At 39.1% G+C, this 16,714-nt stretch overlaps 1 protein-coding gene across 1 annotated transcript in view; it reads right to left on the bottom strand.

The window, feature by feature from the left end:
- Positions 1 to 15,576, bottom strand: part of LOC107756425 (A disintegrin and metalloproteinase with thrombospondin motifs 2-like) — a 123,920-nt gene extending 108,344 nt beyond the window's left edge. Inside the window, exons 1-2 of the mRNA XM_016573524.1 lie at positions 15,376 to 15,576; positions 12,996 to 13,387 (exon numbers count right to left, since the gene is read on the bottom strand). Of these exons, the coding sequence (XP_016429010.1) occupies positions 12,996 to 13,387; positions 15,376 to 15,460 (477 nt within the window). The 5' untranslated portion in view covers positions 15,461 to 15,576. The remainder of the gene's footprint in view (positions 1 to 12,995; positions 13,388 to 15,375) is intronic.
- Between the last annotated feature and the right edge of the window lie 1,138 nt (positions 15,577 to 16,714).

Below are 16,714 nucleotides of genomic sequence, written 5' to 3'. Positions count from 1 at the left end.
CCCCCCCCCCCCCCAGGACGCGATCGCAAATGGACTGAGGGGGGCCCCGCTCCATACCTCGCACCGGGCCCCGTGTCAGCTAAGGACGGCCCTGCCAGGGCCAACTAGTCAAACCAACAGAGCAACCTCATCCCACATCCCACAAGTTTGGAGAGACAAAGAAAATTGCATGTTTACATGTTGAATATCCACACATACAGTTCAGCGCTCAGAATAGAGAATGACTGGAGTTATAAGAGTTTCAAAGAGCCAGACCCCAAAAAAAGTTTACAGGTTTACAAATTATCAAGAGGGTTTGTTTGCAATTTAAGGCAGTGAGGCAGTGAACAAGCTTGAGATGTAAGCATAAAATACTTTTTTTGTTGTTGTTTAAAATACTCAACGTTCTTCACAATGTTTTCTTTTGTGCTCCATAGAAGAAAGACAGTCATACAGCTTTGGAATGACATGAGGGCGGGTAAATGATGACAGAATTTTAATTTTAGGTCGAACTGCCCCTCTATAGAATGGCTTTCTGGTGGAAGACATGCACAATTTACTTGCTCTGTCTGGAAATTGCTAGAGTAAACTGATAAGATGTGTTTAAAAGGTAGAAAAGCAAAAAATACTTTTGATGGCTCTGACCAGAGTGATTGATGTGATTTCTGTGGGCTATATTGCTATATATTGCTATAATTAGCACTTGAACTTTTTTTAGTAGTCTTACAATCTCTAGACACAACACAAGACTATTATTGGTACTCAGACATTGTGCATATACATGCTAGCCTACATGATTAAAAAAGGAGAACAGTCAATGTTAACTATATTAAACAGTTTTAACCTAGCTAGTGGATTTCAGTCATAACCTGTGCAAATGGCATGCCACACTAAGCTAAAATACATGAGTGCGATAATACTGGTCATTTCACCAGTAAACCAGTACATTGCTCGGTAATTCAATAGGATTTTCAGATCTCTCAATATTATTTATGTGGCTCCAGCGAGAGGCAGACACAATTTGTGCCCATCTGTGGTTTGCCGCTCACTGAAGAGGCCATACTTATGTGATTTATCTTACAAAATAACACAGTAGTGAGGTATTACTTCAAACGGAGAAAAAAGGTAATGCCGTTTTATCTAGAAGGAGAATACCAGAGTTCTCCACCGTACCAAATTACCGTGACAAAAGACTCCAGCAGGCGGCCTCAGTTTTCCACAATATTTGAGTCTCGAAATTGAATTATCTCTGTTAGTGTCAAAAAAACAGACAAGTGCTTTGATAAAAGGCATGTTATCAATCATTTCGCTAAGGGTGATGGTACTCCAAGTGCCATTTCTCTATGATAAACAATTTTAAGGTCTGATTTCTGCGTTTAGAGTGTTGGGTGGGGGCGTTGTTGTTGCATTGAGAGGAATTGTCACTTTGCCCATTATTCCCATAGATATGGATGCCCTGCCTCTAACAGAGGCCCGCTGATGGTAATGCGCTGCCTCTGAAACACTGAATTACCACGATACATCAAAGCTGCAGCTGCGAAGAGGAAAAAGTGTCAAAACAGTGCACACAAGCCTGGTCATTTCTCATAGTTAACCTCCTTAACTAGATTACCCCTCACCACTTCTACTGCAGCCCTCGCACGCCGTCTTCAGATTTAGACTCCAAAACAGGGTCAAATACAAACACGACCTTGATGTCGAGGCTCTGTAGCAGCAGATACTACAGCCCAAATATCCCGGAGCATACGGAGCGTGCTATCGGATGCAATACTGTGAGTTTTTGTCTCGGGAAATGTGACCACATCAATGAAAGTTCAAAAGCAAAGGGGGTTGGCAGCTTGCAATTAATGTATATTGACTTTCTTCTCAACCTTGAGTTTACTGTTTGCACTTACGTCAAACACTCCAATCAGCTGTCCTGAGTACTGGCTATCATGAGGTTGATATGGCCAGACCCATAGGTCTTTCTTTAGGGCATCAATTAAGGCAAGGTGCAGCGATGCTCGTGTCATTTTAGATGGCCAGGTTTGATTGGAAACTGATGCGAAACCCTGCAGGCCGAACTCAACACCTGATGACGGAGCGCTCTGTTATTTTGGACTCGAGCCTGAGAGCAGATTGTCAGCCAAATAAATGACATCTTAATGTGCGCATCAGTGCTTTTGGCAAATGAAGACTTCAATGTTTCGAGCTCATCTTGGCTTATGATGCTGAGACCTGCATTGTGTTCTAAACATATCTTTTTGGTGACTCCAGTGCTCTGATGAACTTGTCTGATGCTTTTGCTATAACAGAGCGTATATTCACCACTGTTAAAAGTTTGGGGTCAGATAGATTTTTTGAAAGAATTAATACTTGTAGTCAGCAAGCATACATTAAATTGATAAAAAAATGACAGTTATGATATTTATACTGTAACAAAAATAAAATCAAGTAAAAAAATATTTTAAATAAATCCTGTTCTTTTAAATTTTCTATTAATCAAAGAATCCTAAAAAAATGTATCACATTTCAACACAAACATGAAGCAACACAACTGTGGTTTCAACACAGATAATAATAAGAAATCTTTCTTAAGCAGCAAATCAGCATATTAGAATGATTTCTAAGAATCATGTGACACTGAAGACTGGAGTAATGATGCTGAAAATTCAGCTTTCAAATAAAAGTAGACTTTTTGAGCATAAGACATCTATCTATCTATTTATCTATCTATCTATCTATCTATTTACTTACTTTTTTGTAGTGTAGATGCTTGTTCAATTTCAGGCAGCTTTGTCCCTTATGATTTTTATTTAAACTAAAACATTCATATAATATAAATAGTATCAACTGAAATATGAGCAAAAACAAGAAAAGAAGAAGAAAACAAAGCAAAATTAAGGTTTAAAATCACTTAATAATTACAGAATACATATAATGTTTTGTTGTTGTGGATTATTTTCAGTCAAGCTAAAATTTTGTCAAATTACGCAAAATATGTGAAAATATACACTAAATAGCTACTATGAAAGTAGTCTTAGCAAGAAAACAAATTTCCCATTCTATTCCAAAAATACATAATTTGAGATGTGGTAGAAATGACGCTATGTGGTAGAAATAAACTAGTACGAGCTTTAAAAAAAAAAAGTATTTAAGATACTATTCTCAGGGTCAAAAGTGATCATTGTGAAAAAACACTAATAATAAATGGTCTGTAATTTTCCCACACAAGAAGGTAATATTCCAGCAGCAACAGCTTGTGACTCAGCTGGATTTTTGACCTCTTTGCAGATGAACTGTTCCAAGTTTCTCTGATCACTCCCGTTCCAGCATGGTGAGTTCCAAATACAGCCTGAAATCCACAAAAATTCACAGTCTAAACAGCATTCCCACGACAAAACATCTGAGCATGTTTTAAAACAGCTCAAATGAACGCTGGCCAAGCAAAACAGAAGACCCACAACTTACGGGTGCTCTGGCTCAAAGGTTAAGTGCTTTATTTGGAGGATAACAGCTCATTTTCCTTATAGAATACAACTTTATGTGGAGCTTTAATCTTCTTATGCTTATTAGGACAGTAGTGCTGTAAATCTATCTGTTAAATGCCGCTTACAAGCTGTGCATATGCCATCCGCCTCACCCCAGGCACAAATTACACAGCGTCTGTATGAATCCAACACCTCCTCACCCTATCAAATTCATTTAAAACAGACTGTGCTGTAACAATTTAAGAAACTTATTTCTGGCAAATACGCGGTTCTTCCCATTGGCGGCACATTAGAGCCTCAGATGGCCAGAGGAACTCAGCGAGTCTTAGGGCGGGGATGGATAGATGCGCTCACGGAATGACTTGAGACAGCATCAGTCATCTGATGTTACAGCCTACAGCTCGAGCCCCCGAGCAGAGGGGAGGTGGGGTTACCAGAGAGGAGAGTGAGCGAGGAAGAGGCAGAAAATATAATATTGAGGGAAGAAAGATCTTTTCCTTGGGAATCGAGGTGAATGCAGGAAACGTCCTGTCACACATGAGGAAAAAGACAATCAGAGGGGCCATGTCACATCCCATTTCTATCAAAGACACAAGTCTCCATGAAACATTCAATCCAGCACCACACATGGGGAACAAAGTAGCATGTCTTTATAGCACCTGTATGATATTAGCTTGGAGAAGACAGGTCAAAATCTTTTAGTCCTTAAAGGGACAGTTCGCCCAAAAATGAACATTCTGTCATCATTTATTCACCCTCATGCTGTTACAAACCTGTATGACTTTTTTTCTTTTCTTCTGTTGAAGATATTATGAAGAATGGTTAAACTGTTTTAGTGGCGAGTAGATAATGACAGAATTTTCATTTTTATCTTATTAAACTATCCCTTTAATAAGAATTACAGAAACAGTCATGATTATTACTGCCTTAACAGCATCTCCAAATAAAATAAATGCTCATAAATGCAATACTCTTTCTCACATGCAAAATCAGTTCTTTATATTTTCATGTAATTTTTTCTATCATTAAGGTACTATTATTTACTAGATTTTAGTAATAGTTTGAATTAGCGTTTCTTTTCTTTTCTTTTCTTTTTTTTTAAGTTTTAGTAATTTTTATTAGTTTTTTATTTTAAAATATGTCTAGAATTTTATCAGTTTTACTTTTAGCTATTTTAGTACATCAAGTTTAAACTAAATGAAAATGAGAAATGCTCCCTTGGCAGCTAAAATAAAATAAGTTAGTTTATTTCTATATTTCATTTCGAGTAATGGAATTTTTTAGTATTAGTTAACTAGATGAACACAAAGCAGTTATTTGTGCTTGCAATGTTAAGATTCTCATCTTTTGCAAGTCTCTGGGAAGATTTTATGATTCAGAATGGTGCTCATGAGCGCCCCCTATGCAACTGCTAAAGCAGACTGCTATCTGACAGTCCATGTGGCATTACCTTACCAAAGTGTAGAGTTGGAGGCATGAACTGGAAAGATATTTGGGAGGCCCTATCATCACTGTGCCCTTGAACAAGGCACTTAACCTTGAATTGCTCCTGGGTGGCTGGGCCTGTGTTGAAGCTTTTTTATGTGCAACCTGCTTCTATCTTAAGAAGCAAACAAAACACAGTGGTAAAGGAGAATGCATGCAAGAGTGATATACAAGGAACGAATAACTGGATTACAGACAAGTGAAGCCATCTTTTTAGCAGAGAGATTGTGAAAAAATAGCACAGGAACATGAGAGGCAACAGATCTCACCACAGCAGGAACCCATGGAGTGAGATTCTTCACTCACCGTGGAAGAGGAACAAAGCAGCAAGCATGATGATTAGCACGTTTCCAGCACAAAAGAGCATGGAAGATACACATATTCTTAAATAGTCATGTTTTAATGTGGGGAGGTTTTGTTTTTATTGAAGAAAATCCAATAACCCTGCTGAAACAGCTAGCATATGCTGTGTTTTGCATGCTGGTCCCTAGCAGACATTTAACTAGCTTATTCAACAATACTTCCTACAGCGATTAGCTTCACTATAAAGAACCAGGCCACTCCATTATGTTGTTTAACAGCATGTGAATACTGGTCCATCAGCTAGACCAAGCTTTAGCTACTGTAGTTAACAACTGTCATTTCAATGAATAGGAATGCTAATTGATAGATTTCTCCAGGTTTCACAGACTTCTTTGAGCTAAACCAGCACCAAACCAGTACTAACTCTAATAAACTAGCTTTGACCACCATGCAAATTCATGCTAATCTAAGGTGGTCTTTGCAGCAGTGAAGTGCTTTCATTATACTAGAATTTATTGCCTTGAAAAACTCTTGGAGCTTGGAGACTCATGGGAGGATCTGAACTGGAAATGAACTAAGGCATCAGAAATTGCTTGAGTAAGATTAAACCAATCTCTAATGCTTCTGTAAACAATTGTTTGATGCACAGCATGTTACAGGAATTGTGACTAGAAAAATATTTTAGTGGGGTACTTGCCTTTGGCAGATGGGAAAGCTTTGTCTTGCAAGCTAAGCGTGGGAATGTTCTGAAGCTCAACTTCTGGCCAAATTAATTTCATTACAGAAAAAAATACATATTTGGATTGTGTGTACATATTTGGGATATGTAATATGTTTTGCAAGTTTCAGTACTTCAATATTCAGCAGTTTGACAGTTAAAAGAAAAGTAAAAATGAAAATGCAATGATTACAAATTTTAGACAGACAGACAGACAGACAGACAGACAGATAGATAGATAGATAGATAGATAGACACATTTAAACTAGCTGATTTTACTGTGCATTAATAAGAGAGTCAAGTGTAAATCAGTCACAGCCAAAAAATTAAAACACATCAATCATGATCCAAACCAAAACAACACTGTTTTTACTGCATCAATAACAAAAACAAATGAAACGCATCAGCATCTGGAAGCCTGGAGGTGTGAATGCGTACAAAACAGTGTGAAATCGTCCTGTTTTGCTGCTTATGAAACTGCACCAACTCCACCTCCCAACAGATAAATGAAGGGAGTGAGAAGGAGCTCCAGGTGAACAAGCTGCTAAATGTTCTGCGCTAAGCATCAAGGCCCATGGATATTGGGTGAGACACACTGGTCATTCTTTCTGGACCAGAAAGGGCTAAATCAGGTGAAACACCTCAAAACATGTGATTTTGATACCTTTGGGTTTTTTATCGTGTCAATAACACAGTGTTTCTGACACCTTTGTGATCTTCGTGACTCTCCAACTTGTTAATCTTCAGTTTATGACGAAAAACAGCTTTAATTTGGTGAACTAGCACAGGCTCAATAACAACAACCAATATACAACTTCATGACAATTATACTGTTAGAGCAACAGCACTCTTGCCTGTGTGATGTTGCTTTATAATATAATGAAATGATATAAAACTCCCATTATAGACTCTAAAGCAGAAGCTGAGCACTTGAGCACTTGGGCAATTGTTATCTTTAATATCCAATGCACTGCAACATCACTTTCTGTCATTTCTGTTCTTGTCATTCCAGTGATTTCAATTTTATGTCTGTATGTTCTGATAAAGAATATATAGCAAATACATTTTACATACAGTATTACCATGAGTACATTTGTGCATTTGGCAGATGCTTTCTTACATTATAAAGTAAATGACATTGATTTGTTAATCAGTTCACGTGTTCCTGGGGAATCAAACCCACAACCTTGCCGAAATCTTCTGCTATTAAAATTTCACCTACATAATGTCTTTGCTCATGTGGAATTTCCTCATGTAGTACCAAAGGGAAATCCCATGCCTTTTTTATGCCTTCAGTGCACAAACTGTGAAATGGCTGCTGAATTGCAGTCAGTAGGAATTGGTAATTGCAGGTTATGAGAAACATTCCTGCGCTTGCGCTGAGCCACTGACTGGTTGATAAAAGCCTCTTGATTGAGTAATTGTGCGTTTGAGAGCCACATTGCAGGGCGGAGACTGTAATCATAGCGTAATCTCTTGTTCGTTCATGCCCAGCACCAGCCAATTCACACAAATTCGAACAAAAGGGGTCAATAACAGCTGCTCTGCAGAAAATTGATATAATGATTATACTCAGGAGTAAATGGCACTTGAGCTCCGCTAAGTCAGCTCACCATCACTGTTGTATCCATGGAGACGCTAGTGCTTTCTGTTAGAGAAATGAAGTCTTTCGGCCTACAGTGTTTTTTCAGACTTAACCACCTGTGTCATTACCGGATCATCAACTCCTAAAATGACCAACCAACTCTGCTGAGTTGTTAAAAGTGTTATTTAATGACTCAGTGGCACTTATGGGACTTGAAATGGTTTAAGCCTGGAGCAGACCCCCGCCCCAGACTACAGGAATGAGATTAGGTGAGATCAAGTAATGCTTCAGAACTTCAAGCCAACCGCAAGTAAAAGTGAAGCAAGTGAAACATGTTCCACAACATGTAAGGCGAATGGAGTGCTAATGTTCCTTGTGGGACTCTACGCTCTATTCATCACCTCATCAAAATTAGACACGCTGCCGTACTTGTGTTGGAAGTGTTAAGAAAAAAATTAGCTCTTCCAACAGGTCCTAAAGTATCTAAGGGAGCTATAGTGGTACTGCATGTGGCAAATGCCAATAACCATATCTAAATGGGAGTTCACACTGCCAACAAATGAAATGAAAGTCCTTTATTTTGAATAAAAGTGTTGTTGTTAGAGAGATAGACAGACAGACTGGCAGACAGATAGATAGATACATAGATAAACATTCAGGTCATATAATTTAAGCAGTTTCCCCTATTAGTGGGGATACTGTCGCTCTGTGAGTAAAGTCAGACATGACTGAATCTAGTGAACAGCTTTGCCTTTTGGTGCTGATGCTGCTGTCAACTAATGCCAGCAATGCACACTATGATGATGGGCAGAGGGTCTGATTGATGGTATGAGAGCGTTGCTGGATGCAGATTCGCCCCAAGAGATGAGAAGAGGCAAGAGTATAATTGTGTCGGCCAGTGAAGTGTGTGAAAGGATTAGGCCTTGGCCACTCTTCAGCACACCCATATAAAAGACTGTCCCCCCTGGGAAGAAGCGCGCTGGCCTGCTTGTGTACTGAAACCAATGTGCCGACAGCACCATTCGTCTTCGATACGCCTCTCCTCCCCTGCCTGTTTGCTATCTTAGCCTTGGCCTTGTCTTTCACCAACCATGGCATGTCCTCTCCGATTTTGCTCAGCTGCTCAACACTGTCTCTGTCTTCATTAGGCTGGCCATATTACGAGCGCAAGCTTCCCTCAGGATGTGTGGTGGTGTCTTTCAACTGTCTGTTTCCACTTTCCTATCTGTTTGGTTTACTGAACACTATCCTGTGAAACTTTAGCTGTTCATTTAGTTGCGGTTAAAAGATGCCAACTGGCTCACCATCAAGACTATGGACAAAAAAGAGAGTAGTGGATACGAAACAAACAGTTCTGCCAAAAATGAAATTTCTGTCATCATTTACTCACCCTCACGTCTTTCCAAACCCGTATAACTGTCTTTCTTCTGTGAAAAAATAAACAATGAAATATTCTGAAGAATCGACACACTTCATAGTGACCACAGCTGCTAAGCTCCAAAAAAGCACCAAAAAGAACCACAAAAATAATCCACATGACATTCAAATAATCGTTAACATTCAATAATCATAAGAAAGTCACTGCCTTTTGTTGCTTTCATATTGGAAAATAGCACCCCATCATCTAGTGAGTGGACAGGCTTAATTTTTCTAGCTTGTAAAAACAATAAAGGCTTTTCCCTTGAGTCTCTGTAAGTGCTAGCGTAACCTGTAACATCAGGCCATGCCCCACAATAAAACAGATGTATGCACAGTCAACATTTTGCTATTATTAAGGGATATCTTGGCCTCAGTCATTTTATTACAAAACAGAACATGTACAAATAGGCCTCTCAGCTTGTAAGAGTCTTGTCATGTCTAAAACTAAGCCCTTAAAATCAAGTAGTACACAATACATGTAGGCTACACTCTCAGAAATACACAATTGAAAACCTTAAAAAACCTTTAGCAATTAAAACTATAACATCCCAAAAAACAGATGTCTGCACACACATTGTACTGTATTTTGTGTCGATAAACACCTGTTGATAAACCATACAAAGAATTTTCAATTCTGCCTTACTAAACCAGACCCTCCGATTATCCCGGATACATCCCACCTCTGATACTTGTAAACCATACACCTCTGATTTGTGGAAAAAGATGGTTTCGGAGAAAACATACAGTAATACCACATAAGTGGATTTCTCTTCAGCCTACGTGACCTCTTTCTCGATGAGCAGATGTTTGATTTTGTCTCGCAGTTCCAGTTATTCTGAAGGAATGGAACAATGAGTTTCCACGTGTTCCTTGAACAACAATTGGTTGCTGCCACTATCTACCTACTTCCATCTGGCTGCTTTCCCATCTCATTAAAAACCATTATACAGAGTCTATAATTTTTTTTTTTTGCTACTACAAAAACAGAAAAACAAGCTTCTGTATACATGTAAATCAGGGTGAAACTTCAGATTAAAAATGCTTAAAATCCAGCTCCCTTGATTTGTCTCTCTGAACGTACTGGGCTATCCAAAATACACTCAAAATACACTGCAAATAGCATGGCCACTCTTCATTTTGCAACATTATCACGTTTACAAATGCTCTTCTCTACAAACAAATCTCTGTAATATCAAGAGCCATGAAACTAAGGTTGCATTTATTCTCTCTGTTGAGGAGTATCGCCCTCAGAGGAAATGTTACAGTTACTGAGGCTGTTCTATATGCAAGATGCCCACGGCTGTAGCCCTGGATGACCCTGAGTGTTTAAAGCTGAAGGACAGCATGGAGACTGGGTTTAATCCTGTGGGCACTATGCCCACTGGAGCGAGCATACATACACAAACACACACAAACTGACGTGTGGACATACCTGTGCACAAGCACACGAACACACACACACACACACACACACAGTATATACAGAAATGCCTTTAAGCTCTTCATATGGGCCATACATACAAGTTATGATATAAAGAGCAATGAAATGCTACAGGCTACTACATGCAAATTAAACATAAACAACAGACACATACCAACAACAGAAACATACCAACTGGTATACTAGGTTTTTTATCCAATATCCATTATTTATATATATATATATATATATATATATATAGCACATAATGCAATGTATATATGTATAGCTCATATTTTAATTATATTATCTGAAAATACATTACTTTAGGATTTTAAGTATACACTCAATAGAATGTAGTGCATTTTTTTCCACAAGGGCTATGATGTGTCTACGAAACCAACAGAGAAGACAGTACAGCCCTCACTGGAACTGTACTTGATGTCTACATCATTTATTTGACCTCTTAGTTTAACCTGTTTATGAAGTTTCCTTGCTCTATTTATTTTCTTACTCTCTTTCTTGTTGTATAAAGATGTCAGCCACAGGGTGCGTATGGATCTCATGATCTCTGACAGACTTTCTGAGCTTCTCATCTGGGCCCGTTTACAATTATAGTTTTATTTGAGTAAAGAAAAAAAAAACTCCAGTAATTAACAAGAGACCTCTGCTCCGATCCTCACATCTGTCGCTGCCATAAACACATACACACAAGAAGTCACAAAGCACACTCTACCGCTCAGCTATTTATTTGCCTTTCAGCTTGTATTAGGAATATCCCTGGATACTCACAAAATCTATGACTACTGCATGAACTAAGAGAACATTTCAATATTTGAAATGAAGAGACAGATAGTTTTAGGTAGCTCCATGGCTTAAATACTGTAAAAGGCAAAATACAAAATTTAGGCTACACCTTAAAGGACCTTAGCAGGATCCTCATTACAGGGTCATGTCCCTTATAGGAATAGTTCACCAAAAAATGAAAATTTGCTGAAAATGTACTCACCCTCAGGACATACAAGATGTACATGAGTTTGTTTTTTCATTGGAACAGATTTGGAGAAATTTAGTATTATTGTACATCACTTGCTCACCAATGGATCCTCTGCAGTGAATTGATGCCAGTCCAAGCAGCTGATAAAAACATTACAATATTTATTTAGATCTGATCTGATCTGATTTGATCTGTGCATATTTCTCTCCTGATTCAGACAAGACAACTTTTGTACTGGAGGAAGCAATATTATGAATAGGTGATGTACTGTTCTCTTTATATGTTTTACTTTCCCAAAGTGTGTAATATAAATAAACAGCAAGCCAAACTCTGTTCACTGAGCCAGGATATGAGCGCCTTGCTCCTTTAATAGTCCAACGTATGATTTACATAGTCAAACTCAGCGGCCATTGAACCGAGTAAAACTTTAAGTGAAATGAAAGAAATGTAGAAAATTAACTATCAAATTGTAACAACTTAAAGAGTGACTTCTGGTGTGGGTATTTCAGATCTGTTGCTCATTATCTCGTTACACTCAATCAGTGGTGGGAGATCAAGACATGTCTTGCCATCCAGCGTCTCTATTTGGAAGCCAACCGCTTTCCTTCCAGACATTTCCATGGAACCAGCACATGTTCTCAACAAATACGGAGAGGGATTACTTTGGATCCCGAACAGTCGAAAGAACTCTCCTTTGGCCAGCGAGCGGTTGCTCTGATCATCAATTATGGCATACATTTTGATAGCTCGTTCCTGTTGCTCTCGAGGAAATACACGCACCAAGCACATTTTTGCACTATGAACTTACAGCCAATGCTTACGACAGGGTTTAGCAGAAGGATTAATTTAAATGCGACACAAACATGTCGAGCGCTTGCTGCGTCATGAGTCCGTTGCTTCTATTACCTAATGTGCGTCGCTCGTGGAAACGCGTCAAAATAAGAGTCCTCACATAAGAACTTTCACAATAGCGGCAGGCAATATGAAACTCATACAGAACATTAAACAATCACAGAAATATAATATTGATAAATGCGAATGCCCATCATAAATTATACACAACCTCTAACAGAGGCAGAACAGGTGACCTTGAAGTTGGTTTGGAGTTAAAAAGTTCTTGATGGATTTGTTTGTTACAAATATGCAGCTTTTCACTTCTCAAAACATTAATTGATGGACTGTGGATTACTTGTGGATTATTGTAATGTTTTATCAGCAGTTTGGACTCTCATTCTCATGGCACCCATTCACTGCAGAGGATCCACTGGTTCTGATGAACTGATCCACACGCTGAATTTAATAAGGGTGAGTAAATATTCAGCAAATTTTAATTCTTGGGTGAACTGCTCCTTTAACGTTGAATCTAGTATGTATTCCTATACACAAAGTAAACAATTTAAGAGCACCTTAAAATACCTATGCACAAGAAATCTATATGTACGTGATAACCCAGATAAAACACCCAGTTTGCTTGCTGATTGAATATAGGAAGGATTCAACTCTTCTTTTTCATAAAATTTTGATCTCAATGATATATTGATTATATTAATGAAGCGTTTGTGTGAATTAAGCGGACATACTGGACACCACACAACATGAAGGCCAATGTGGCCACTTACCAGGCCGTCGCAGTTACTAATAGCTACGGAGGCTCCCTGTATGTCCGTAATGCCTCCAACATACATGCAGTCGCTTTTCAAAGGCTCGGAGTGCGTGCCGTCGGATTCCTGCCACTCCATCTTGGCTCCAGGGGCCACCAGGCGCGTGTTGCGATGCAGACGCAGGTGAAACTCCCGGCCGAAGACGGTGACGTTGTAGTAGAGTCGCTCTGGCATGCCTACTCCGGACTCATGGTGGGCGTGGTCGGCCGATGCCGCCTCTCTTCTCCAGCGCCTACGGAACTGCCCATCTGCTGGACCAACCGATACTGCATGGGACAGGAAGCGGCCTTCTGCATCAGTAAGAACGGGCTTCACCAGTCCATAGTCCCCCAGAACATGCTGCAGGGAATCTGCATTGAGTTACACACAAAGATAGTCAGTCAGACAGCACACATTGGTTGTAGTGCATCAGCATGTATAATGAATGTTCATGAAATGGTTTGCAGAAACAATGTTTCTTCTGATTAAATTTAAATTTACATGTGTTTATGTTGACACTTAAAATGCACATTCCTTTCCATGCAGCAAGTAAATGCACATGAGAAGCAATGGGTCAGACGGGTTTGGGTGAAGAAACACATTAACACTTGTTTGACATCATCATTTTCAGATTTAACGACGCCTGTTTGTGCACAGAATGTGTCAGACTGTATGAAAAGTGTGTTGCTCTGTGTCTGTAATAGTACATCTGCCTGCCTCCCATCACAAAATAGCAAGATAAATAAAATGTATCATTCATAATATGCCTTATTGTTTTCAATGACAGCCAGATGCATGATAGACGTATTTACAATATTGAAATATATCAAGAAGAATCACAACAGCAGACTCGCGTAGGGGAAAAACAAAAGTAATTGACTTAAATGATCTCAGAAGAAGATCACTCATCCTAAATGAGTGTCACAAAACCTAGTGAGCAGCCTACCAAGGCAGCATTTTAGGCATCACAGGCACATTCAGAGTCAGATTGCACTCATCCAAACACGCCTGTGATGCCCAAAAATGTTCCATGCATTCCTATAAATGTTGCGTGCACCCTTAACGCCCAAAATATTCCACTCACCTATGTTTCACCAAACATTCTGCACACACCTATGATACCCAAACGAGCCACATGCACCTGTAATACTCAATCATATTTTATACACCTGATGCACAAAAAAATCTTCACTCATCTATGATTCCCAAAAATGCTGCACACGCGCCTATGATGCCTAAAAAAGCTACTTTTCCTTATGATGCTCATGTTGCACACACCCATGATACCAAATAATACTTCATGGAACTGATGCATAAAAATGCTGCACACACCTATGATGCCCAAATATGCCACATGCACCTGATGCACAAAAATTCTGCACACCTATGATGCCCAGAAATTATGCTTGAAAATGCTTCACTTACTTAAAATGATCAAAAAGTTTGCATACACCTATGATAGCCAATAATACTATATGCAACTGATGCACAAAAATGCTGCATACACCTATGATGCTCAAAAATCTTCCACTCACCAAAGATGCCCACACTTATGATGCCTAATAATTATTCTCAAAATGCTTCAATTATCTATGACCATCAAAAATGTTGCAAACACCTATGATGCCTAACAATGCTGTCTAGGTAGACAACTCGCTATGTTTTGAGACACAGTCGATATGTCAGTTCAAAGTGATGCTGAGCTTTGCATGTGCATCTCTGAAGAGAGCACTTACTCTCCTGCATATTACAAGCTCTAATTTACAAATAACCATTACAAGTCACCAACAAACCTAAAGTTGTCGCACAAACAAGTAACCTTGAAATCTTTCTCTTCCAAAATCAAAAGTTCAGTTTCAGAGTTTTCGTTTTTTTAGTTTCTTTATGCAAAACGCACGTTTTGTTTAAACGCTCTCAAAGGAGGAGAACAGAACGGGGACATTTCTTTATTTAAAATCAATATCCTGCAATACTTCCGCTCTCAGACAGATCAATATCGCCAGAGCGTCCGTCAAAGATCGCAAACGCGAAGGGGAAAAAAACACCCAAAACATTTCCATTACACCAGAGCTGCGCTAAGAATGATTATTATTAGAATTAATTCCAGCAGCATGTGAAACAAACACACTTCACAACAAACAGTAAAGACACAGCGCACGAGAATGCCACGGCTGTTTATGTTTCCTAAAGCTCCAGAGAATAATCAAAAAGATCAGAAATAGCTCGTGCCACAAGTTTCTCTCACACAGGGATGGGGACAGTGCGCAAACATCCAGGTCTGATGCGCACTGGGGTGGTACCGGGCGGGACATCTTGCGATGGGATGGAAGTGTAAATAGGTAAAGGCAGGCGCACGTACCTATGCTACTGGAAGTATAAAGGCCGTTCGTCTGCAGAAAGATCGGCAGTGTGATTAGGATAGTAAATCCGGCCGCGAAATCCATGGCAGCTCCGAACTGCGCAGGTGAGAGAGACGGACTTTGGGATCCAGCGTGTTAAAGTTCCCTGCGCGACCAGCAACCGCCACGCCAGCAACAGCCGCCCGCAACTTACTGCAAAGTGCACTAGGAGAGAGCGCGTGTCTCTCTCTCTCTCTCTCACTCTCTCTTCCTCCCTATCTCATACATATACACACACACACACACACACACACCCTCCCTCCTCACCGACTCTTATAGGTTTGTGTCAACACCTGAATGCTCGCACAGACGCTCCACAGTGTTGAGAGACAGAGGGATGCGGAATCATTTCACACAGCGCGGAAATATAAATATTGATATTTCGCATTCTTCCGCATGTAAATCAAAATTTAAGGACTTCAAACTACAAGTGTGAGTGAATGCTGATTTTTTTTTATGCCTGCTGCTTGACGTCTAAAACTTTTACAAATGAAATGTTGCTTGTGTGAGGTTATTCTTCAAGACCTGCTCAAACTTTTTGCAGGGCTTCATCACATTCAGTCACAGCATCATCAACTGAGCAATAGCGCCCCCTTGAACACACACACAGACTGTCACTTATTCAATATTCACAGGTAGGCTCAAGTACCACTTCATCAACACCAAACCAGAAATCATAGGCCTACTACAATTAGCATTATCATTAATATGAACTATTTTTTCATTTACAGTGGAAGGACAACAGTGTCACCCACACAAATGTGTAAAATATTACACAAAACATTATACATATCACATTTTATTATGAGCCTCTATCAAACGGTTGAGATGCCCACTATAAGCCAAATCTCTTTTAATGCAAAGGGTGATGGGTTATTTGCCTACCAGGTAAAGATATATGAGAAATAAAAAAAATATTAAATAAAGTATTAGTATACAAAAAGTAAATTAACTATTAAAAGCTATAGCATTGAATAATTAACTGACATTAAAATAATATGTTCTGTATGCATGATATGTAAAACATTCTTTAAAAAACAACATTTCAGTATATCAAAATGCTTGAGAGGCCCTTTAAGGGATACAATAATTTAAACAAATGAATAAATACGTATATGCAAGCCAACAAACAAATAACACATTCATTCATTCATTTATCGTATTCTTTTAAAATACCTTATTTCAGTATCACTGTAAAAAAAAAATAGTTATTGAAGTTGTAAACAAAAAAATCAGACAGATCAATATCGCCAGAGCGTCCGTCAAAGATCGCAAACGCGAAGGGGAAAAAAACACCCA

The sequence above is a fragment of the Sinocyclocheilus rhinocerous genome, unplaced genomic scaffold (assembly GCF_001515625.1).
Source record: "Sinocyclocheilus rhinocerous isolate Xijiao unplaced genomic scaffold, SAMN03320098_v1.1 scaffold111, whole genome shotgun sequence".
In the NCBI taxonomy this organism is placed as follows: domain Eukaryota; kingdom Metazoa; phylum Chordata; class Actinopteri; order Cypriniformes; family Cyprinidae; genus Sinocyclocheilus; species Sinocyclocheilus rhinocerous.
Note: the sequence above shows the minus strand (reverse complement) of the source record. Positions and strands in the feature narration are given on the sequence as shown.